Genomic DNA, 25814 nt, shown 5'->3' on the forward strand with positions numbered 1-25814 from the left:
TCTATACCAACTCCAGGAAGGTACAGCAGTAAGGAAATTGATAGATAGTGAAAGGGTGTAATAAACTATACGAACTACAGGAAGGTGCAGCAGTAGTGAAAATGATGGATAGTGTACTTGAGTAATTTACTATTCCAACTCCAGGAAGGTGCAACAGTAAGAAAACTAAAGGACAGTATAAGGGTGTAATTTAGTATTCCAACTCCAGGAAGATGCAGCAGTAGGGTAAGTAATAGATACTGTAAGGTTGTAATTTACTATTCCAAATCCAGGAAGGTGCAGCAGTAGGGAAAGTGATGAATAGAGTAAGGGTGTAATTTACTATTCAAAGTCCAGCAAAGTGCAGCAGAAAGTAAGTTAAACATTTCCTTTTCCTTATTCCTTTTTTTAAGAAATTCACAGCAATCTTCTAAGAGAAACAACCTCCACATCCAAAGAAGACAACAAACACAAAGGCCACCAAGAACAAGACCACCAAGAAAAAGAGAAAACCAAAAGGTAAATAAAGAACATGCTGCGAAAAAAAATTACTATAGTGCAAGACTAGGAATTACTATTTTAACTTCTGTTACCTGTAGCTAAAGAGAAACATTAGAATGATAAAGGAATATTATTTTCGACAGTAACTCCAGGTAGGTGCAACAGTAAGGAAAGTATAGTATGGTAAAGAGGTATTATATTTTTATTCTAACACAAGGTAAGTACAGAAATAGTGAAAGTGTAAGATAAAATTTACAGCAGTTCGAAAAATGATAGATAGTATAAGTGTGTAATTTACTATTCCAACTCCAGGAAGATGCAGCAGTAAGGTAAGTTATGAATAGTGTGAGGGTGTAAATTACTATTCCAACTCCAGGAAGGTGCAGCAGTAGAGAAAGTGATGGATAATGTAAGGGTATAATTAACTATTCCAACTCAAGGAACGTGCAGCAGTAATGAAAGTGATGGATAGTGTAAGGGAATAATTTACTATTCCAACTCCAGGAAGGTGCAAAAGTAAGGAAAGTGATGGGTAGTGTAACAGTATAATTGGACGGCGGTCCAAGATGGTGGAGTGAGGACGCCCTAGAGCACAGCAGCCGCTGGGGCTCCTTCTGATCCACCCGGTTCCGATGTCTTGCGGTTATCCAACCCTGCAGGGGGCCCCACGCTTCTGGATTCTACCCCCTGGGCATTAGCATTGTCTAAAAAAAAATATAAAAAAATGGCGAAATTGCTTTCTTTCTGCTTCGGAGCCAAGGGGTTACTCACGTACATCGGCGTGCTCTCTGCCTGTCGGGAGCGGCTGGTGTTTGGTGACTGACTACATTGCTGTCTTGCTGTTCTGCTCGAGGGACGCCGAATGCTGTGGCTTTGGCTGATACGCCGTTTCGTGCAGCAGTCTACCCGGTACCTGACTCACGCAGATCGGAGATCTGTGCTCAGCTGGTCGGGGCTGCGGTTCGGACGGGTGCGTGTGCCTCGGACCGCGGACACAGAGAAGGAGAAGAGCTTGCTGAATCTGCCGATAATAGAGGCAATGGCCCCAAAAAACCTGCCCAGGTCCACTCGGGCTACTAAAACTGTATTGACTGACCAAGCAGCAAAATCACCAGCCCGGATTACAACTACGACCACGACCATGACCACAGCTATGACAACAACGATGGCGACTCCTCCACCTCCGCAGGCTGTTATAAAAAAATCATCAGCTGGAGCTACGGGGGCTACGGGGGAAAATAAACAGGTACTACGCCCTCCTGTATTGATTGTTGATGGTATGCTTTCCTCTAAAGCAGTATTAGCTAAAACTACCAAACAAGCAAACATTAACTTGGACCATACTTTAGAAAAGAATAGGGGAGCACCCTTAAATTTGGAAAAGGGAAGCGAGAAGGAGGGATCCCTGGAAATTATACATCGTGATAAAACTGATACATCTGGCATAGCGGCTCAATTAAGTACAGCTGTGATAGGAGATGTCTCTGACTCTGTCCCTCAAGAGACTAATATTTCTTTAGTCAAAGGCAAAGGGAACACAGTTGATACCCCAGAAACTACCATGGGGAAAAGTGCTATCAGCCTGACAACTGTGACTCAGATTGTTCTATCCTCCGGAGCGGGGGGTGAAGATCGCGATGTCGAGGATGAACTCGAAGACAAAGGAGATTCTTCTTATGAGGGCTCTGAATATGAGGAAGGAGAAGAGTATGAAACAGGGGCAAGAGCCGATGTAGAAACAGCTAAATATATGGTGGACCGAAGGGGAAAGGCTAAACAAAAAAAAAGTACAAGAATAGGAACAAGAAAGGGAAAAGAATACCAGCAGAAGGTTTATCCTTAGTCAACACTGTTTCAACTATGAAGAAAAACCTGAACCTGGATAAGAGCCCTCTTAGGAAATGGATGCAGGCTAAGGGTCTAGTGAAGAATATGACCCTCAGACTGTCAGGATCGGTTGAACTTCAGCAAAAGCTTGCGTGCTTCCACCCATCGCTTCAAGACCTCCCTGCACCTGCACCAGTATTAGATTTAGATATAGATTCGGTTTCACTCTCTAGTCCTACGCGTCTGGCGCCTAGCCCTGCACCGGAGACCTCCCCTGTAAGTCTTGAAATATCAGACCACGATCCCGGCATATAAACTTGTACGCTTCCTGAGTGCCTGGACTGCCCTAATGGCACCTTGCCAGATGGTTCTGAGAAACAGGGTACTGAACTCTCTTCTCTCGAGATTATCCTACATACTTTAACTTCCCATCGTGCGGAGGCACAAGAGCATTTTCTGCAACTACGAGGGGACAACACCAAACTACAGAACTCATTGACAGGAATGAACTTTAAATTAGGCGGGATGTCACAGGAAATTGAGGACCTTCAGCAAAGAGTAGTTGGTGTCGAAGAGAGCTCAGCTCACACTGAGTCTTCTCTGAAAGATCACGAAAGCCAGATTCTTGCTCTACAACTGAAGGTCGAGGACCTGGAGAACCGCCAACGTAGATCTAATTTGAAACTTTTTTGTGTTCCGGAGGGCGGTGAGGGGTCTGATGCAAGAGCATATGTGGTGAAATTATTAAATAAAGCTCTACCTGACTTAGATGACTGGGACTGGGATTCTCAGGTTCAGAGAGCCCACCGTCTTCCCCCCTTTAAGAAGAAAAGGGATAGCAAATATCCTAGACCCTTTATTATTTATTTTGGGAATTTTCTTCTGAGAGAGGCAGTAGCTCGTAAAGCACACCCCAACTCTCCTATAAAGTTTGAGGATATGTCTTTATTTGTTCGTTCAGATTTGAGCAAACTCTCTATGGATAGGAGATGGAGATTAAAACAATTAATAGATCCTTTTAAAGCTACTGGGGCACAAGTGTTTTTGCAGGAGCCTGCCCGCCTTAAAGTCATCAAAGGAGCTCATACATATTACTTCTCGGATGAGAAAGAAGCGCAGAGCACACTATCTAATATGAGCTAGACTTTGGGTTTAACCTAGAAACTATTATGTATCTCTTGTTTTTCTTTGGCTCCTTTAGACCCCAGGGGGACCGTAATCAAAGCACTTTCAGGGGAAAAGAAAGAAAGGAAAGAAAGGGGGGGGGGAACCAAAAAACCCCCCCCAAAAAACTGGGCGGTCAAGTAGCCACGGTGCTGTTTTGCTCTGAGCTGCCTATTTCAACGGCAGCAGATACGGAGGGGGCTCCCTCTTGTTCTGGGTTGAGGGAGAGGGGGGGAGGGGGGTGGGCCCAGGTTCTCCGAGGGGCGGTCATTTGGGGAGGGGTGAACATTTTTAAAAGTCAGCACATGGTGATAAAGGTTCTAACTTGAAAGAAAGATGTTGTTGCTTTTTTGTATTATTTTCTCTGTTGGTTAATATACAGTGTGGCAAAATTGGCTTAAATTCTCGATTGAAATGCATTTATTAAAATGCTTAGCTTGGAATGTAGCCGGCTTAAATAGTAAGGGCAAAAGAAGACTTATTTCTGAAGAATTAAATCTTTACAGCCCTCAGCTAACCTTTTTATCTGAAACACATATTTCGTATAAAGACAGAAAGCTACTTAATCAGCTGGGATATGAGGTTATAGTTTGCTCCTCTCAACAGATTTCTCTTAGGGGTGTTGCCATATTAAAGGATAAAAGATCTAGAATTGAAACAATTAAAACTGGCACTGATAAATTAGGCCGGTGGTTTATTGCGCAAGTTAGCATTGGCAATCATAAATATGTACTTTGTGGAGTTTACGGTGCCAATACAGATGAAGCTATTGTTTTTGATGAACTGAATTTGGAGCTATTAAGCTGGGAGGGGGAACTTATTGTGATGGGGGATTTTAATTGCATTATGGATCATCAGAAGGATACTACAAGACCGGGTAATTTACAGCGTATGCACAAAGTTAGGGACGCTATTTTAGATTTAAGTAGAGTACATAATGTTAAAGATGTATGGCGCTCTCTCTACCCCGACATACCTGGCTATACGTTCTACTCAGCCCCTCAAAAAATTTGCACACGGATTGACATGGCATGGGCAACAGATCACATAATTGAGAATAGCTCTATGGAAATATGCCTGCGGGTGTCATCGGATCATAACCCTATTTTATTAAAATACAGATATGACGAGGATAAAACTAACATAAGACTGTTTTCCTTCCCTCGTTACCTTATGACTGACACAGCCTACATCTCTCAGCTTAAGCTGCATCTGTGTGAATTTATTAAAATAAATATTTATACGGCCTCTCATATCTGTGTCTGGGACACTTGCAAGGCTAGTATTAGAGGCCATGCGCAGCAGTATATATATAAACAGAACTCTGAACGTCGGAAAGTGAATAATAAATTAATAGCAGATATTATTGAATATGAAACCTTACTGGTTGAGGCTCTTCAATTACGCTCCACTAATATTATGGAAATTGAACTTAAACTTGGAACTTTAAAATCCAACCTCAAAACAACTTTTATTGAAAAAAGCTGCGCCAAAATGCATAAGATTAAAATTCAATACTATGAAGGATGGGATAAGATTGGCAAGCTACTGGCTTACAAAGTGGCGGACGAGAGAGCTCAGACTTGCATTAAATGCATAAATGGTGCAAACCAAACTATTTATAATCAACCGGGCCAGATCCTGTCCCAATTCAGGGAATATTCCAGCACCCTTTATACACCGGAGAACCAACCACTTGCATCTGATATTTTAGAATATCTAGAAAATAATATAAAGGGGAAATGTAATTTACCCGGTTTAGAACATCTATCGGATGATATTACGGAGCTAGAATTAAGGCAGGCTATCTTATCTTTGCCCATGGAGAAGGCGTCAGAAGAGGATTCAATACCGGTGGAATTATATAAAATCTGCATCGAGGAAATAATCTCTCTTTTTCTTCTTGTAACACAATATATTGGGGTGAAGGGGAAAGCCCCGGATTCTTGGAATACAACAAAAATATTTTTTTTCTTAAAAAAGGACAAACCAGCTGAGGAAAAAGGGTCATATAGACCAATTTCTCTGACTAACTCAGACGCGAAGGTCTTTGCCAAGGTTTTGGCAAATAGGTTGGCTCTGATTATTCCAAAGATCGTTAGTGACCAACAGCATGGCTTTGTTTTGGGCAGGGACACTACAACTCATATTAACACAGCTATTACAGCTTTTGACATTGCAGAGACTGAAGCCTCCCCTCTCGGCATGATTTTATTAGATGCCGAAAAGGCTTTTGACCGAGTGGGGTGGGATTATCTTTGGTCCGTGCTGTCTTTCATTGATTTTAGGGGCCAAATGATTAACTGGATTCGAGCCCTATATGCTCAACCCACGGCTAAAATTAGTTACTTAGGTCTGTTATCCTCTGCCTTTCCCATTGCACGGGGAACCCGACAAGGTTGCCCGCTGCCACCCCTGCTCTTTTCCTTATCTATGGAGCCATTTCTTTCGGCACTCCAGGCTCAGCCCAGGATAATCCCATTTTGCTTTGGACCTCATTGTTTGAAAATTACCGCATATGCGGATGATATTGCAATATACTCTTCAAACGTCACAACAGCACTAGAGGGTATTATGGTTGAAGCAGGAAAATTTGGCAATGTCTCTGGCAACAAGCTAAATGCGAACAATACTCAGATAGTGGCTAACTATAAATGTCCGGGGGAACTACTGGGATATGTAGGGCAGCTAACTATTTAGGGGTGAAAATATCATCTAAGATTAGCGATATAATTCCCATTAATTATGATGTGTTGGTCAAATCAACTAAACTGCTTCTGAAAAAATGGCATAGGCTACCACTGAATATCATAAGTAGAATAAATTTAATTAAGATGAAAATACTTCCGAAATTTCTATATCTTTTTCGTTCTATTCCTTTAGCACTTAACAATGTTTTTTTTTAAAAACTTGATGCAATCTTTAGCAGCTTTATTTGAGGCTATCGGAAAGCACGAAAAAGCTTATCATCATTAAAAGGATCTATTGAAATGGGAGGTCTCAACTATCCAGACTTTAAACTTTATTTCTGGGCTACTTTTATTGGACGTCTTCGTTCCTTGCTTAATCCTGATTTAAAGATTTTGTTTTTTCATACCATAATGCTGAATTTGGATGCAAGAATGTTTTTGCTCAGATTGAATGACCCCAACTTCTACAAAAGAGTCAAATTTAAGACAGCGCGAAATATCGCCAAGATATGGTTTAGTATCTTGCTTTTTTGTAAGACCTCTTTTTTTCACTCAAAATTACGTCTCTGGGATAACCCAGGACATCCGGGGATATTTAATGATAGATGGGCTAGTGTTTGGGCAACCCATGGCACTGTAATATTGGGAGACTTATACGTTACTAATGGTCTTTTAGACTTTGAGACTTTAAAACTCCTGTACAATCTTACGGAGTCTATGAGGTTTAAATATATTCAAATCCACGATTTTCTGATACGTCGGATGAAAATTCGAACGGTTTCAGAATCTGATATCTGGGATTGCCTCTATTCACTTAAAACCAAATCATTAATCAGCACCGATTATAGTTGCTTAATTTCATATGTAAAAATGGACTGCTCTAAATTAGCTGAGAAATCGAGTCTTAAATTAGGAACGACGATTTATTCAGATCAGATCTCTCACTTTCTCTCCAAAATTAACAATCTGGTCTAATCAGCTAGCCTACGACTGCAACAATTCAAAACAACCTGTTTGTTATATCATACCCCGGAAGTGATTCTCAACTGGTCTTCAAATACATTATATACTGACCGTACCAAATGCCCTAAGTGTGATACTGTGGGGACTAATATAGAACACATGCTATTTTCCTGCCCGCTATTGAACGATTTTTGGCTAAATGTGGATAAAGTTTTGAAACTTAAATTGGTAAAGCCACCATTACTTTCAGCTTTAACTGTACTCTTAGATATACATAGCACTATTCTACCTCAACAGGCCTTAATTACTATTTTGCTAACTTGTGCTAAACTTACGATAGCTCGGGCTTGGATATCTTCACAGCCACCACATATTATGCAATGGTGGTCTTTGGTAAATGAAATACACAATATGGAAGCGGGAATAGCCCGAAATAGGGGCACTAGGTCTGTGATTAAATTTGAGAAAATTTGGGGAAACTTTATTTAAAATTGTTTATGAACTAGATCTTTATGTAAAATGGTATGAATATTTTGCTAAGCATTTTTTTATTGAATTCTTCTTTTTTTGTGCGTAATTATACCCATTCTGTATATATCTATATATTGATATTAATGGTGCTTCTGTACTGTTTTCTTTTCTTTTTGCTGACAATAAAAAAAAAATTAAATAAAAAAAATAACAGTATAATTTACTATTCCAACTCCAGGAAGATGCAGCGGTAAGGAAAGTGATGGATAGTGTAAGGGTATAATTTACTATTCCAACTCCAGGAAGGTGCAGCAGTAGGGAAAGTGATGGATAGTGTAAGGGTATAATTTACTATTCCAACTCCAGGAAGGTACAGCAGTAGGGAAAGTGTAAGAAGGTCAAGAGTTTTTAAATTCTATTCTAACTCCATTTAGGTGCAGTAGTAGAAAAACTGTAGTAAAGTAAAGAGATATTATTTTCCAATCTAACTCCAGATAGGTACACCTGTAGGAAAAATATAGGATGAAATATGTAACTAAAAATAATGTACAAAACATTTAAACTTTGTAATTTTTTAGCCGAAACACATAATAAAATGTTATTTATTTCATTTTTTTCAACAGAAAATGTCAACCCAAGGAACTGCAACCTATATCAAATCCAGGAAAGGAAACAGGTTATTGAAACATTGTGTATATATATATATTGCAATGAAAGGATAAGTGAACCAAGGAAACATTGGAGGTGTGTGCAATATTATTCATCCCGTTGCAGCGGCAGAGCGGTTACTGTTGGAGATAACATTATAAAAATAACTGAACATAACCACTCTGCCTCTGCAATGGAGATTGAAATTCGTGAGACCATTAACGAAATGAAAGATATTGCATCCACCTCCAATGCCACACCTGGTTAAATTTTAAGAGAGGTTGCACAGCATGTCCCCCGGTCATGTTGCTTGTAATATGCCTATTATTCCTAATTTGTGACGAATTATCCAAAGAAAAAAGCAGGCAAGTAACACTCCAATGAACCCTTCTTACTCTACGACAACCAAAACCTTCTAAAACGTATACTAATCTTTAGCACTCCCCGCAACCTTGTAAAATTAGAGAATACTGAAATTTGGATGATGGATGGGACGTTTAAAAGTACCCCCCATCCTTTCACCCAAATTTATAGTATTCATGCACAGATTCAAAATAATGTAGTACCCTTAGTATATAGTTTGCTTCCTGATAAGCAATCAGCAACTTATACTGAATTTTTGTCAGTAATTAAAGAAAAAACTTCGAATAAAAGTCCTAGGAAAATTATTGTGGATTTTGAATTGACTATGATCAATGTGATCACAAAAACGTACACGGATACCCAAGTTCAGGGATGTTTTTTTCATTTTTCCCAGGCTTATTGGCGTAAATTACAAAAAACATCCCTAGTTACTGATTACTGTTCAGATAGCAAACTACAGGTAGAATTAAAGAAACTAATTGCACTTTGTTTTGTACCTCCTGAAAGTGTAGACGAGTACTACACTGCAATTTCTGAATCAAAATATTATGTCGAAAATTAAGATAAATTGGCCCCCTTGTTATATTACTTTGAAGACACATGGATTGGACATCTAAGTAGATCGGGTGGCAGGAGGAAGCCACGTTTCCATGTGGAGTGGTGGAACTGCTACACAACCTGCTTAGAAGGAGGTGCTAAAACAAACAATGCCATAGAGGGATGGAATAACTCCTTCAACCACACAATTGGAAAACCACACCCCAATTTCTACAAATTTTTAATAACTTTGAAGAAGGAGCAAAGTTATCAAGAAATGAGAATTGCACAAACTTTGACAGGTAGCCTAAATCCACGGATTTCAAAACAATCTAAGGAAATGTCTGAGAGACTATTGGCAATACTTCAACAGTTTTTGTTGAGTGTGGCATTAGACTACCTGGAAAATGTTGCTAACATTTTACATTTTTAAACACATACACCCAACTTACTTTCCGGCTTTTACCTAAATTTAATTTTTTTAATTAATTAAATTGGCAATTTTTTTCAAAATTATTTTTTTTAAATTACAATCGGGTCACCAAACCATATTTTATTTTTGTTTTAAAATTCATCTTTTTTTATATTTCCTAAATATTATTTGAAGGAAATATTTTATATATTTAAAAAACCTTAAATACCAACATAGGAAAATAAGTGAATAAAACATCAATCTTAAAACAAATAGCATTTATTTTAATTTTTCCAGATTTTTTTTAAAGGACTTTCTGAAAGCATTTTGAACGTAACAATAAATTTCTTCTATTCACCCTATCCACTACTTAATTCAAAAGTATTTTTTGGTATTATTTCAATATATTCTGCTGGTTTTTTGTTATTAAATTTAAGAAAACCATTAATCTTTCAATTATTTGAAATTACCCCACAAAATTATCTATAAAAAAGTACAAATATTCTTTTTTCAAGAAATCATTAATAATTAAAATCAACAATTTTTTAAAGTCCAGTGTTCCATTTTGTTTTTTTTTATATTAATGTAAAAAAATATCTTATTTTTTTACATTATCATAATCAGTGAGTCAGCAATACAAACATTTATGAAATATAAAATTCACTATCAAATAACTCTCAACTTGAAAGTGAAAGACCATATAAAATAACCAAAACTTTCTAACTCCATTTTTTCTCGCTAACTAAAACATTACTTGTTTTTTTCATTTCCTACCTCCAAAAATTCTCGCTAAGCAACCCTTTTTTTATCTACAATAATATAAGAATCTAAACAACAAAGGAATCACCCAAAAAAAATCTCCAGCTAAACGAACAGATATTAGAAATCAATGTTTCTTTAGTAACACAAAAACCAGTATGTAAAAAGCTCGATAAAACCAAAAACCCACTTTTGTGACAACTAACGATACTGTCTTCTTTTATTTCCAACCTATTTCATAAAAACTGTACATTTCTTTTACATCACATATTTGTTTACTTTCAAAATGTTTTCTAGTAAAGAAGTATTACTTATTTTAAACAACTTATCCGTATCCCCTTCTAGAAATACAACCCGACAAAGGCATATTCAATTAACATAATCGGCGACATGTTAAAAATAATACTAAAACATCAGAATTTACATAGGCAACCTCTCCTTATCTTTACGTAACAATATATATATATCCACAATGTTTTTTTTAAACTATTATTAAAGTTATTAATGTTTCCTACCTGGGCGCAGATCAGCTTCCAGCTGCTTGCTCCAATCAATACTGTTCAAAATGGCCGCTTGCGTCGACGTTAACATGACGACGTGATCCAAAGCAACTAAGATAAAAAAAGGACTATTAACCAAAGATTCTATTTTTGAAATGTAAAATATTTATTTAAATTATTAATCACTTGTTTAAGAATTGTTAAAAATATGTATAATGTCAAATAAAATTTTCATTTTTATATTTTATTTTTTTGAAATAAAAATATATTTGGAAACAATAAATTCACTTTCTTTGTATTTTTTGCTTTTCTATACTATACCTTTTTCTACATAATTTTAATTTCATAAATTATTATTAATTCCACTTACCTTAATGCTGATTGTTTTCAATGATTTTCTGCGTATTTCCTGCTTTTCTACGACTTTGGAAAGTATAACGCGGGATGCTATGGAGAAGGTATTGAAATAAAAGAAGGACAAATCACTCTATAGAAATCAATGTTAAAACGTGGGAAAAAATCAAACTTAGCTTATTTAATTAAATCCTTGTTAAATAAAAATGTAAAACAATTTTCCAAAATACTTAAAAAAACATTAGAGTATTTTAAAATTAATAGTGTATTTTTATTTGAAAAAAATTGAAAACAATTAAAAATCTAATTGTTTTTTTATTTTGTTATTTTTTAATTCTCTCTTCAAAGTTATATCAAACAAAAAAAAGACAAATTCATCAATAATCTAACTTTATATTTTATTTAACTTAATAAGTATTTTTAATTTAAATAACTTTCGAAATTCAAATTAATAATAATAATAATAATAATAATAATAATAATAATAATAATAATTACTGAAACTTATAAAATCATAATAATAGTTTTCAAAAACTAAATATATTTTTATAATAATATTATATATTCACAAGATGAATAATACTTGTAAATTTAAATACTTCAACATTTTTAATAAAGTATTAATGAAGTACTTATTTGTAAAATATTATATTATATATATCAACAAAAATAATATTTTTAAAATAAATACTTCTTAAATACTTAATTAAAATGTAATCTATCAATTTTATTTTTAAATAAATAAAACCTTAAATATATATTTTTTTTAATTTAACTTTGAAATATTTTTAAAAAAATCATAATTACGATGTAAAAACATGCGTTGTAACAGCAATTGCGTTGCAATAGCATGCGTTGTAAAAACATGCGTTGTAAAGGTACTTGCATTGTAAAAGTTGCATTGTAATGGCTGTTCCCCCCCAGTACCTGATCTCGTTGTGGGCGGCGATCCAGCGGGGCTATGGTGGCCAACAAAACTAGGAAGGAGTGGTCGGTTAAGGACCTTCTCTTCAAGGAGGGCGCTGGTAGGGCAGAGGCGGTGCCTACATCAGGGGGGCACCCTGCAGAGCAGGATCAGAGCGATGCAGAAGGCCCAGTCACCTGCAGTGTGTTTGAGTTTCTCTTTGGATCGCTCACCGGGGAGTTCCACACAATGATGAAAGAAATCTCCTCGGAGCTCAGCAAAATCCGTAGAGACATCCATCCGGTGGGCGAAAGAGTGGACACCCTGGAGACGCAGGCTTCGGTAAGGGAGGAAGAGCTCACCGAGCTTCAGCAGGAGGTTCTCCGACTTCAAGATCAGCAATTGGACCTCCAGGCCCATGCGGAAGACCTCGAGAACTGATCCCGGCCGAACAACATCAGGATCTGGGCGGTTCCTCAGAGTACTGAAGGACAGGATATTGAATCCTTCGTCGTGGAGCTTTTTCGTTATATCTTGGGTGCCCCTCCGGAACAACGGATAAAGCTGGACTGGCCCATCAAGTCGGACCTCGACGGACGGCGACTGCTCTCCCCCCAGACATTTTAACATGCGTCCATGATTTTCAACTCAAAGAAAAGATCCTTTCGGGAAGCATGGGCCAATAACCCCATAAAGTTTCGTTCAGCGAAACCTCTCCTATTCAAGGACTTAGCCGCCTCCACTCTACAGAAAAGGCGGGAGTTTAGGCTGTCACAGCTTTCCTGTGCTCCAAGGACATTCCCTGTTCCTGGGGTCACCCATTCAGGATTGTCATTAAGTGGGAGGGCAAGCTACGCCTAATCCGCATCCCTACAGGAGGTCATATTGTTCCTTAACTTGCCCAAAGAGACGCGGCAACCCTGGCACGCGAGGACACCAAGGGTCGACGACGGGGGAGCAGACAGGTGGCAGCGGTGGGGAATGCTTCTCTACGCCTTTGACCTGACCCGGACACCATGGCGAAGAAACGTAAGGCAGTTATTGCAACCCTAGAGGAGGACTCGGCTGCAATGGACTGTAGATGACACAGATCTGATATCACTGGAGCGAGTTGTTGGAGGTTGGGTCTCAGGTGGGATTGGGGTGCCGAGGGTTAATGCTGGACATCTCATGCCACACCATGGGGTTGTTTACCTAGGACACTTATGGACTATACCAGTTCCAGTTCAGTTTGTTTTGTTTTGTTGTTGGGGAATTGGGTCCTCTCCACCTTCTTATGTGCATTGCCACCTTGATAGATTTATGGGAAGTGGTGGGCTGTGGGACTTTTGGCAGGTCTTGTCATGGTGTGGATATTGGTGGGTTTGGGCCCTTCATCCTAAGCCTCTCCCTGGGCATCTTGATAACTATTCTTGTGATGGCTTCCGTTAAAATTCTGTCGCTCAATGTCAAGGGCCTAAAAGCCAGTAAATCAAAAAGAGACTAGCTAGGGATGGGGTTAGTATGACATTAATATTGTTATTGTCATAGCGACTCAGTATTGTTTTGCCAATTGGTGGCGGCACCTGTTAGGTGTCTTTAGAAAGCCCTCACCCACCAACCTAGTTGGTGGCATGCTTCATCATCGGGCCCACCCAGTGACACCTAGCGTGTCCCGGGTGTGCTTCGACGCCTGATTACAGCGGAGCAGGTATGTCACTGTGTGTGCGGTGAAGGGTGTTTTGGTATGTGAGGTTAAAACGGCTTGGGGGAGGTCCCTGGGGTGAGGATACTTTATTAAATGGGCCTCCGTCAGCGGTTAAAAATAAGGCTGTGGGACGTTAGAGGTGGGTTACGACCTCCTACGTCCATTAAAAAAACCAAAATGGAACACTGGACTTTAAGGACGTAGGAGGTCGTAACCCGCCTCTAACGTCCCACAGCCTTATTTTTAACCGCTGACGGAGGCCCATTTAATAAAGTATCCTCACCCCAGGGACCTCCGCCAAGCCGTTTTAACCTCACATACCAAAACACCCTTCACCGCACACACAGTGACATACCTGCTCCGCTGTAATCAGGCGTCGAAGCACACCCGGGACACGCTAGGTGTCACTGGGTGGGCCCGATGATGAAGCATGCCACCAACTAGGTTGGTGGGTGAGGGCTTTCTAAAGACACCTAACAGGTGCCACCACCAATTGGCAAAACAATACTGAGTCGCTATGACAATAACAATATTAATGTCATACTAACCCCATCCCTAGCTAGTCTCTTTTTGATTTACTGACATATAAACCGGGGATCTGGACTAGCTTTCTGGTCCTCTCTCTCCCTCTTGATTCTCGCACAAGGGCCTAAAAGCCCCACTAAGAGGCGAGCAGTACTGTCCTTTCTGGAAAACTCAAATGCCCACATTTGTCTCCTTTAAGAAACACACCTTCTATCTCATGATACATATAGGTTGCGGACTACAGCATTCCCTCACCAACTGTTCTCTTACCAGTCCAAAAAAACGGCGGGGTGGCAATCCTAGTCGCTGCTGGGTTTTAGGGTACCATAGGTCACAAGCGGGCAGAGTGCAGGGGTCATCTACTGGCTTATACCTTCACATTAGGACAACACGCCTTTACCGTGGCCTCAGTATTCGTCCCTAATGAGGGGTAAGAAAGGTTTCTTCAGGAGGTGACCCAGGAGCTGACGAGTCTCCTTGACAGGTCCCTACTTATAGGGGGGGACTTCAATTTGGTTCTCGATAACAAGATACATAGGTCCTCCCAGCGGACGGTACAAACTGGGGCCATCTCCAGCAATGGGAGGCGCCTGCTCACGGACACAGGGCTTATGGATCTCTGGAGGTCCCATCACCCAACGTCCAGGGAATATACTTTCTACTCGCATTCCCACAAAACGTATGGTAGGATCGACTACATCTTAACATCTGACATACTTACACAACAGCCTCAGGATGTAGAGATTCTTCTGTGCCCTCTGACTTACCACTCACGGTTCAGGTGGCACAGTCCCTGCTGAACAGCCAACCCCCTCGCCGCCTTTGGCGTTTTTGAGAAACAATGCTGCAGCGCCCCTCCGTGGTTCAGCAGGTCATCAAAACTATAGCGGACTACTTGGCGAACAATGATACCCCTGGCATCTCAATAGCGACCCTGTGGGATGCCTTAAAGACGGTCATCAGAGTGGAATTTTGGGGATCTCTGCGGCAGACAATAGACTTAGGCGGGAGAAACGGGATCAGCTTTCGAGCGCAATAACCGATCTAGAGCGCATTCACCAGACAACAGGTGCCCCAAAGGATCTGGGAAAAAATTAAAGCAGCAAGGGCTCAGTTAGCTGGCTTGGATGTGGACAGGGACGAATATTGCGCCCTTCGGCTTTGGCATGCCTTTTTTGTGGGGAGAACAGGTGTGGGAGGCTACTAGCTAATAGGCTGTGCGCATAGAGACATGCATCCCACATCTTCAGAGTCATGGATTCACTGGGCCAGGTACAGTCCGCGGACCAGGGGATAGCTGCAACTCTACGACAATTTTATGAGACACTATATGGAGCTCAGAGTCTCCCGGAGGATGATCCACCCCAATATCTGGATGGGGTGGCCACAGCAAGGTTAGTCCCGAGTCAGGTTCAGGAGCTTGAGGCCCCTATCCAGCTGGAGGAGGTGGTTTGGGCCATATCTAAATTGAAGCCTCATATATCTCCGGGCCTGGACGGCTTCTCCTCCATCTTTTTTAAAACCTTTTGTTCGATCCTTGCTCCGCTGCTCGTGAGGGTGTATAATTCCATCGGGGCTTCTAGCCCTCTCCCATCCTCGATGCTGGAAGCGCTCGTTACTGTGATCCCCAAACCCGGCAAGGACACACAGCTATGCGCTTCCTACAGCTCAATTTCCCTCTGTAACGTTGACTTAAAGATTTTCACTGGGATCTTGGCTCAGCGTCTTTTCCCCCATTTGCCCGAATTGATAGACTCGGACCAGACCGACTTTGTCCCTGGGCGTCAATGCTCTGATAACACGAAACGTCTTATACGCTAGACAGGTCCGAACGCTTTCCCGCTGAATGCATGATTTTCTCAGTCGATGCTGAGAAGGCGTTCAACAGAGTCCATTGGCCATACCTCGCTGAGACCTTAACCCACTTTGGCCTGCCACAGCATTAATTCGCCTGGGTACTTAGTAGCTACTCTAACCCTACTGCCTTGGTGAGGATGAATGGGCTCCTCTCAAAGGCCTTTTCCATCTGGCGAGGAACATGACAGGGGTGCCAAATTTCCCCTCTTCTGTACGCCTTATATATGGAGCCTATGGATCAACGGATCAGGGACGACCCTTCCATTGTGGAGCTGCAATTTGGGGGGACGAGGCATAAAATCAGTCTCTATGCTGATGACATGGTAGCCACGTTGGAGAAGGCTGGGGAATCTCTCCCTGCCCTGCTGGAGGAGCTTGACCAGTTTGCCACAGTCTCTGGCTTCAAGATCAATGTGCACAAGTCTCACGCCCTTAATCTATCTCTGCGCCCTGACACCCAGGCATTGTTACAACGGTCCTATAGGATTCAGTGAGCATCAGGTACAACACGCCCTTAATCTATCTCTGCGCCCTGACACCCTGGCATTGTTGCAATGGTCCTATAGGATTCAGTGGGCATCAGGTACAATTCCATACCTGGGTTTGCAGCTTTCTGCCGATATTCAGATGACTAATAGCGCAAATTATACAAAGATGTGTACAAGACTGTCTTCGGAAGTGGCGGCCTTACTCACTCTCATGGCTGGGCCGCATTGTGGCCATAAAAATGGCCATACTTCCTAAGTTGGTATACCTGCTGTTTCAAACGCTCCCACTGGCTCCCCCATCGGGAGTCATCCTTTCCCTCCAACGAGAAATAGAGCGCGTTATCTGGCGCACCCAGTGACCCCAGCTGCATAGGGAATTGAGCTATAGAGACCCTGTCGACGGTGGCATTGGTGTTCCCAACCTGCGGGCTTACTGGTGGGTAGTGCAGCTGAGAGCATTGAATGGTCTCGCCCAGAATCCAAGAAGCACTGATTGCTTATGGACAGGTCTTTGGCCAGGAAGCCATTGTGGGGTATTCTGTTCCTCTCCCGCTCGGCCAGGCCCCAGAATCTGTACCTCTCTTAGGTGACTCACCTGGCCCTGCTAGCATGGGATAGGTTGCCTACCTCCCGGGGGCTTACAACTTTTCCATCACCAATTACACAACTCAGACTTCACTCCAGGGCTGGACTCGGTGGGATTCTCACACTGGACCATAGATGGCCAACGCTCTATAGGGCATTTTTTCGACACAACAGGACCCCAGACTTTCTCTGAGTTTCGGCGGGACCGGGCCATTCCTGAAAGCAGTGCGGTTCCGCTTTTTACAGATACAACACTGGGTGATGCGCCCAGAGGTGCGGGAAGGAGCTGCTAGGCACCTCACCTGCTTTGAGAAGTGGCTACTAACGAGACACACAGATGCCCATTTGACAACTGACTTGTATAAATTCGTTAGGGACATCCCTAGCAACGGGAAGTCACCTAGTAAGCTGCGCCGGGAGGGGGCTAATTGGACGCTCAATGACACAGAAAGAGTGGTCTGACATTTATTATAGTACTAGGCATACTCCCGTAATGTGACATCCATCGAAACGGCCACGAAAATCATCACCTACTGGTATTTGACCCCTCCCTGGCTACACAAAGGGAATCCTTCTTGCAGTCCTCATTGTTGGTGTGCAGCTCCCTGGGCACACTCACTCAACTCTTATGGGATTGACCCTTGCTGTCGGATACTGGATACAAATGACATTGATTACCATTTCAACACTGAGACCCCCCGCTTCCCAGAATACGTTCTCCTGGGCCTGTCTAACCGGCTCACTTTTCCACTCAAGGCCCGGAGGGGTCGGCAGATGGCTCTAGCTTTGGGGGCAGCTCTACAAAATATTCCCTCCTGCTGGGGTATTCCGAAGGCACCAACTTAACTGGGGTGGCTCCACAGGCTTTGGGGAATCATTGGGATGGAAACAATTTCACTCTCTCTCACGCGCCCAGGTGCCGCCTTCCATGAACCTTTTCTCTCGCTGCTGACTGCAGAATTCACAGAGCTCACCTGTCCTAAGTATCTGAGGCGCTTATGGCTAGCTGATATACCCACATGTGTAGACTCGGATGCTCACACACACCATTAGGACCCCACATTTGGGGATGTCTTGCAGAGTATACTTTGGTCACTCACTGTTTTGATTTGTACTGCTTGAAAGTTGGAGGAGGGGAGGTTGTGGGTTGGTATTTTGTTGTGGTTTATCATCCATTAAGATGGTCCAGCTGTTGGGCCACATTCTCATGAGCATTGCTTTGCTGGGCCTGTATGTTGATCTGTGTTCTTGAAATCAATAAAAGAAATCTAAACATAAAAAGGAGCACCGCAAACTGAAACAGGCCCACTGTGACCCGCAGGTAACATCTGTGAGAAGACAGGATGGGGATGTTGAAAAATGTGTCCTACACTTCTAACGCTACAATCCAATCTCCTAGGCTTAGGGCAGACAGAACTTGAGCAAGTGTGAGCATTTTGAGCTTCTCCTTTTTTTAAAAAGAGGTTGACAAGGCACAGTTTTCGCATAAGAAAGAGTTCTCTCCATTTCTTTGACACCAGAACGTAGTGGGAATAGCAACCACAATCTAATTCTTGGTCAAGAGAGCCTACACTTCTTGATGGAGCAAGGAGAGATGGTCCTCCTTCAGCCGATCGTGAGTGGCGGAGTAGTAAAAAAGGGGAGGGAGTAGCACCTTTGGACTATCTGGAGGACCCAGCGGTCTGATTTCACTGACTGCCTATGGGGTAGGTGATGACGTATCCTGCCTCCTACTGGAGCCCATGATGGATGGAGTGCAAACTAAAGAGGCTTGGAGGCAGGGGCTGGTGGGGTGGGGGAGGTGGACAGACTCAACCAATGGCCGCTTATCCCAAGTTGTCTGTGGGGCCTGCGCCCTTGACCACGAGGCCATGGTGGCTGACAAGGTATGGGCGCGGCTGGAAACCCCTTCAGTGGCCATGAAAGTGGCAACAGTTGACGTGGGGTTGACAAGGGGCCATTGACAAGTCCAAGGATCTAGCCATAGCTCTGCTGTCCTTAAAGTGTTCCAGCTGTAAATCTGCCTTCTCTCCAAAGAGGCAAGAACCATCGAAGGGCAAGTCCAAACTAGTTACTTAATAAGGGACTGGGATTTGTCCCTACTTCTTAGGAAGAAGAATTTAAACTTAACTGTAAATTCAAAATGTTTTTCAGAATATTCTGAAGCAAGGCCTTATTTTTTAATAAAGCTGAACCAAAGGTAAGAGGTGATTCTGGTTTAAGAAACCCCTCTGCTTTCACCCCAGCTACAAGCACTATACCCAAGCAAACTATTAAATGAGACCATTCTCTAATCTATTATATCAAGAGAAGAAAGGAAAGCTATTGGTTCACTTTCTAATGATGACTCTAATGATGACTCTATCAGCATAAAAACTGCTAACAAGGGCGGAGCCATGGTGGTCCTCGCCACCACAGATTACAGAAACTAATGCTTGAGACACCTTTTCGAATACAAGGTATTACATGGTAATCACTGAGGACACTACAAAAAAACAGACTTGAGAAATTCGTACTATACTGAATGAAGCTGTCATGAGATGGACTATGAAAAGAGAAGCAGATTTATTCATCAAAGAATGTCTGAAAATCCTATACTTTTACACCTTACATAAAATACCCTCCCGCAGGCCGCCTGCTTGTTTCGGATATTGGCTCCATATTGGACCCCCTCTCCAAATTTTGAGACCATTTGATTTGGCCTCTGGTGGAAAACCTCCTTCATTTCTGGAAGATACAAAAGATGTTCTCAACCTTATCAAAGACATTAATCAAAGTGGAACTGTTAAGCTACTCATTTCATTGGATGTTGAAACATTATATACTAATATCCCTAAAGATGCAAACCTTGAAGTGATTGAGGAAATAATAAGAGCTAGTAATTGGACAACACCCTACACCAATACACTTCATCATTGACTGTGCATCAATAGTATTGAAAAATAATTTCTTTCAATTCGAAGATAAAATACAAGGGACGTCGATGGGGAGCCCCTTTTCCCCCCGTCAGGCTTGCCTATACATGTCCAATTAAAAAAATATATATATTCTATGATATGGCAACCCTTACAGAAACAACAACCAGTAGTCGAGGAGGTTCACTGAGGATATCCTCATAGTGTGGAAAGGCGAACAGGAATTATGTGAACTCTTTAGACACATACTTGAAATTTTCAAAGAATGTGTCCGACAAGGAATTATCTTTTTGAAATTTGACCAACCAAGGCCTTCAGAAAACCTACAGACTGTAATAGTCTTTATTCTTTGATAGACATCATCCCAGTTCACTAAGAAATAACTTGCCATTTGGCCAATTTCCGAGGATCAGAAGAAACTGTAGCGACCTAAGGGATTTTGTCAACAGTCTAGTAGATTAAAAGAAATACTGATGAAGAGAAATTAACCCTACTACACTATCAACAAGGCATGTAAATGAGAGAGGAACAATAACTGTGATGCATTACTAGAACAAAGACCACAGGAACGATCATAAATGCTAAGTTCTGTCACTACTTGTACTCCAAATTCAAATAGGATCAAAAAGATTATTAACAAATGGTGGAACATAGTAAACTGCAGTTCACTTAATTTTGGCAGTTTTTGTTTTGCATTCAAATACACCAAAAACCTGAGAGATATGCTGGTTCACACCAGTCCAATAATTAAAGAACAAAAAAGCAAAATACATGTGGATTATCACCTGTACCTGGTCATTTTCTGTGTAGGAAAGGTAATGTTTGTATATTGACAAAACAAACTAGAGAGATTGAACTGGACAATGGAAAGAGCAGGTACCTCAACAAACACACGAACTGCAATAAGAAAAAGTGTATATACATGATCACATATTGTTGTAAATTAAGATATGTAGGGATGGCGGCCAGAGCAGAAAGAAAACATGTATTAACGAACATAGGAGCGGGCTCAGATGCAAAAACATCACTACAAAAAATGAGTCACACTTCCTGGAGAGGAACCACACTGCTGATGATATGGAGTGGACCAACTTGGAAGTTGTGACTTGAGGAAATGGGGTCTATTATATGGTGTGGTTGTGCTACCACACCACATAATACACTTACTAACACCTTTAGATCCAGTAGGTTTTGTCTGTAAAACCCTCAGCTCAACCTTATGTAGCTGTGGCACTGAGCAGCAAAGCTTACACAGAGGAACACGTGTTAAGTATTTAAACAGCACCAAAACCAGAAGAAATTGGCATGAACTCAATAAATCAGACACCAATTTATAAAAATATGTTGGTTTTTTTGGAAGAATTTCGACACTAGAATCAATAAGGTTCCACCCGACGGTTCCGGAGATATGATTCTACAAGCAATAATAAATCAGTGCAATTTCACTCAACAGCGAACAAGTCTTGGCAAAAAGCCTCTGCATTCGTGGCGGGGGCCCGCAGTCGTGGATATCCCCATACTGTGATTATCTTATAGAGGAAATACCAGTGACTGGTTTCAAGACCCCGCGTGTCCTAAGGGGCCTGATTCCAGTAGGGATTGGGTAAGGGAATTATTTTTGAACCTTTATCTGGATTTTACACCAGAAAAAGGCACATTTACGTCTGAGACGTAGGCATATGTGATTTGGGCACATGTTAACTGGTGTGGATTCAATTCTGTGATGGGCAATACACTAGTATAGCACTTATTGTGGGATATTTTTGACTGAAGACTGGTGATCTTCATCCTCCACAATTGTATGGTTAAATGTTTCATTTATTCGTTATTTTTTGGGTCTCTTTTAATGTTCTGGATTATTTCTTCGAATGCAAAGAGTTAGAAAATCTTGTGAACACACAGAGGGTGAATCATTATTGAGGCTACACACTTGGAAGTGAGCTATGGTCCCACTCTATGTAGATTAGGTTATTGTTTTTATTCATTACCAGGGACTCACAGAATAAAAGCAGTTATAATGGGGGACATTAGTTAATTTTAATTCAACTTACAATTCTTCACCAATCTACACTTTCAAAAGAGCTCTGAACCTACATAGAGCTTCATATACACAAAATGGAGCAAAATAACTCAGACAATGGGCCCCTTCTTTGGGGCCTATTGGGCATTGTAGTACCAGCCTAACGAGGAGATGCCTGATGGTGAAGTACACCACCTCTTAATGTGAGTGTGGGCCCTTGCTCTAAATTTCTCACCGACCACTTGTTTACTTAGGTGCACCAATAGTGTCTCCCTTATCAGGATAGGAACAGCATATTCTACTAGTTTTGATGTCCATGATGGAAGCCTGGACATCCCCTGAAAAGCCAGTTGTTCTCTGCCAGGTTTGGGGCCACAAGGACACTGATAATGAAATCGGTCATCCCAGCGAGTCAGCCATGGTGAGCTCACACCTTATGGTGAACTTTGTTGTATCTTACCCATCAGCAATAGCCTGAGTGAGTATGGCTCAGGACTCCCCCAGACCATATGCAGCACTTGAGCAACCAAGTCCCATATCATATGGCAATAACGGCGTAGGATGCATGTGGTGTTCACCAACCACAGGGCTAGAGAGAATATTATCTTTCCAAAGCTATCTTTGATTCCCTATTCGGTGGAGTAGTAGGGAACGTGTCAGGGTTAATTCTTGATGTGGAAGCTTGGACCACCAAGCTGTCTAAGGTGGGATGCTGGGTAAGGAAACTGGAGTCCCCTGCAGCAGGGCGATGGCGGCGAGCAACTGTCCTATGCACAGAAGACCCTGTGCAGAGCTTGGACCAGGGACTTCATTGAACAGGAGTAGGGGTTCAGAAGGGGAAGCTCCTGGCTGAAGTACCTCTGGCAAGACATTGGTCTTTACTGCCACTGTGTGCAACTGAAGGTCCAACACCTAAGCCACCCTGCGCACCACCATTGCAAAAGAAGATCCTCCTTTGTAGCCACGGTAGAAAGAGAGACCAGGCGAGTGTCAGATGAGGAGTTTAACCCGCTGGCGCCTGCCAGTTCCCCATACCAATTGTCCTGTTCCTGTTCCCCTTCTGGGAGCTGATAACTTTAAGGGTCCTTAGGCACCTCCCATTTGTCTCCCTCTCTAGGGTTATCAAATAAAAAAGGATATTGGCTCCACTTTGGGAAGCTTGGACCCGGTAGGCTTCAGATTCGGAGTCGGACAACACCCATCCTGCTCTGTGTCAGATTGGGGAATGAAGAAAGGGATAGAATGAATAGGAATTGTATGCGCAATTTGCGGGTACCCAATAGGTACTCGCAAATTGCACATGCAATTTCAATGGTGCAAGGGTGCCAAAAAGACACTCTGTTGCACCCCTGAAATTTCCATGTTACCACATGGAACTTTGAAAAATGCACTTTAGTGCATTATTCAAAGTTTTCACAAATTACCATCAAGTTTAAATTGATTTGAATTTGCACCTTTGCCACCGGTATTTAGTATGATGCATGTGCCCCTAAGTGTCCCAGGAGACCAGGAAATAAGAAAATCTTACCAAAGCAAATTGTGCACCTGGAAATTGGGCCATGAAGCTTTTCCACATCCTGATAGTCATCCTTGACAGACAGCTGAATGTACTGGGATAGTCCATTCGCCTATTGGGAAACATTCAAGCCATTGAGAAAATATAATATACTAGCTTAATCATTGATGTCACAAGATCATTTCCTATATCTTACTCGCAGTATATGACTTCCTTACTATTGCCCTCATAGCCCTGCAAATATATCTCATACACAACTCTCACAACCAGTATTCCTGTACCATTATCTACAGTTCATGGACATCCAGCATTCAAATACCATTAAGTAAATCTTCACAATTAGTGCTCGTACATCACACCATGAATTACCCATATTAATAGCTCCTAGCAAATTCCGTACAAGTTTACCAATTGTACTAATGTGACATCACTTTCTGTAGTTCTACCACGGGCAGCAACACCTTAATTTCCTCAGCAACAGCTCAATTTCCTCATGATATGTTACTTGAAAACCAGAATTCAACACAATTCTCAAAACCTTTCTGCAGTATGCCCTCTCCACATCATTTGCTCCACAGCGGACACTCCTACCCTACCTTCGTCAGGCCACAACTCTTCAAGCACATCTACATTCTTCAGTACAGCTTTGATGCCAGATACCTAATCCCCGTACTGGTGTAGTGTGTCTACACTATTCCTCACAACCTTATCACAACTGCCCACTCCTGATATGTTCTAATAATCTCACACACACAGACACTGTTCATAAACATCTTCTCCACAACACAAGCTCTTGCAACACCCCCCCGGCCTTGAAAATCATCTAGCTTAGCACAACAATTTTTTTATATGCCTCATTAGCACGCTCACCTGTAATGCATTCTCTACCTCAGGCAGCCGCTGGAAGGTGACTACAACTGGAATGATGCCAAGTGCCTCCATCTGAAGCAGTGCCTTGTCTACGCCCTCCACAGCCTGCGAGTCTCCACTGGAGAAGAAGATGGCCACCTTTCTGCCCAGAAGTGTGGACCGTGCACGCTTGAAGACGTTCCTGGACACAAATCTAATAGCGGCAGCAAGGCGACCACGCTGTGATGAACGTGCCTGAAAAAGATTGTGCACTGCCTGCAGTAACTGCCGTCTGCTATGGTGGTCCTGGAAGCGCACATGGTAGCTGGAGGAGTGTGCATAAGCAAGCAGGGCCACACGGGCCCCTACTGGACAGTTACTGTTGCTGATGCGGAGGTCCTGCAGGAGTGCAGCCACCATGGCCTTCATACGGGCAAAGAGCTCTGGTGTTACCGTGGCTGACATCTCCAAGACGAACACAAGTTCTGTAGGATAAATTGGGCAGAGGGGCCTGCCATCTGCATCTGTGAGAGACAGAAGGGTGTTCAACACATCAGACCCAGAAAGGTGGAAACATGCTTAACAACCCAAAACAGAACTGCATCACATCATTCTGACCCCAAACAGCAATAACATCTTTTCCGCACACCATACACAAGTATGCATAAATCTGGTCCAAACACTGGGCCCAATTCACAGAACTAACTTAACAGAAGGCACTTACTCATTTTAGTATTCACAGAAGACACTCACTCATTTTGGTATTCACAGAAGGCACTTACTCATCAATGAGTAAGTGCCTTCTGTGAATACCAAAATTAGTAAGTTACTCAAAATGAGTAAGTTACTCATTTTGGTATTCACAGTAGTCACTCACTCATTTTGGTATTCACAGAAGGCACTTACTCATTTTAGTATTCACAGAAGGCATGAGTAAGTGCCTTCTGTGAATACCATAATGAGTAAGTTACTCAAAATGAGTAAGTTACTCATTTTGGTATTTACAGAAGGCACTTACTCATCAATGAGTAAGTGCCTTCTGTGAATGCCAAAATGAGTAAGTGTCTTCAGTGAATACCAAAACGGTAGTAAGTTTAGGATTTTGTCTTAAGTTAGTTCTGTGAATCGAGCCCATTATGCGTAATAGTGGTTGGCTCTGTTCGGAACCTCATACACAATGCTGCCTGTGTCAGATCCAAATCCTATGCAGAGTCAATGAGTGCCATCTACAGACTGCTGGAACCTGCCCAAAACAGATATTGTTTCCAGTGGTTCGATGGAACCCTGTACAAAACAATGC

At 41.8% G+C, this 25814-nt stretch overlaps 1 protein-coding gene across 2 annotated transcripts in view; it reads right to left on the bottom strand.

The window, feature by feature from the left end:
• Window positions 1-25034, bottom strand: part of LOC147683192 (collagen alpha-4(VI) chain-like) — a 115295-nt gene extending 90261 nt beyond the window's left edge. For both annotated transcript variants that reach the window (XM_086943687.1, XM_086943686.1), the window contains exons 1-2: window positions 24536-25034; window positions 23678-23777 (exon numbers count right to left, since the gene is read on the bottom strand). In XM_086943687.1, the coding sequence (XP_086799813.1) occupies window positions 23678-23777; window positions 24536-24979 (544 nt within the window). In that variant the 5' untranslated portion in view covers window positions 24980-25034. The remainder of the gene's footprint in view (window positions 1-23677; window positions 23778-24535) is intronic.
• Between the last annotated feature and the right edge of the window lie 780 nt (window positions 25035-25814).

The sequence above is a fragment of the Lissotriton vulgaris genome, chromosome 11, assembly GCF_964263255.1.
Source record: "Lissotriton vulgaris chromosome 11, aLisVul1.2, whole genome shotgun sequence".
Classification (NCBI taxonomy): domain Eukaryota; kingdom Metazoa; phylum Chordata; class Amphibia; order Caudata; family Salamandridae; genus Lissotriton; species Lissotriton vulgaris.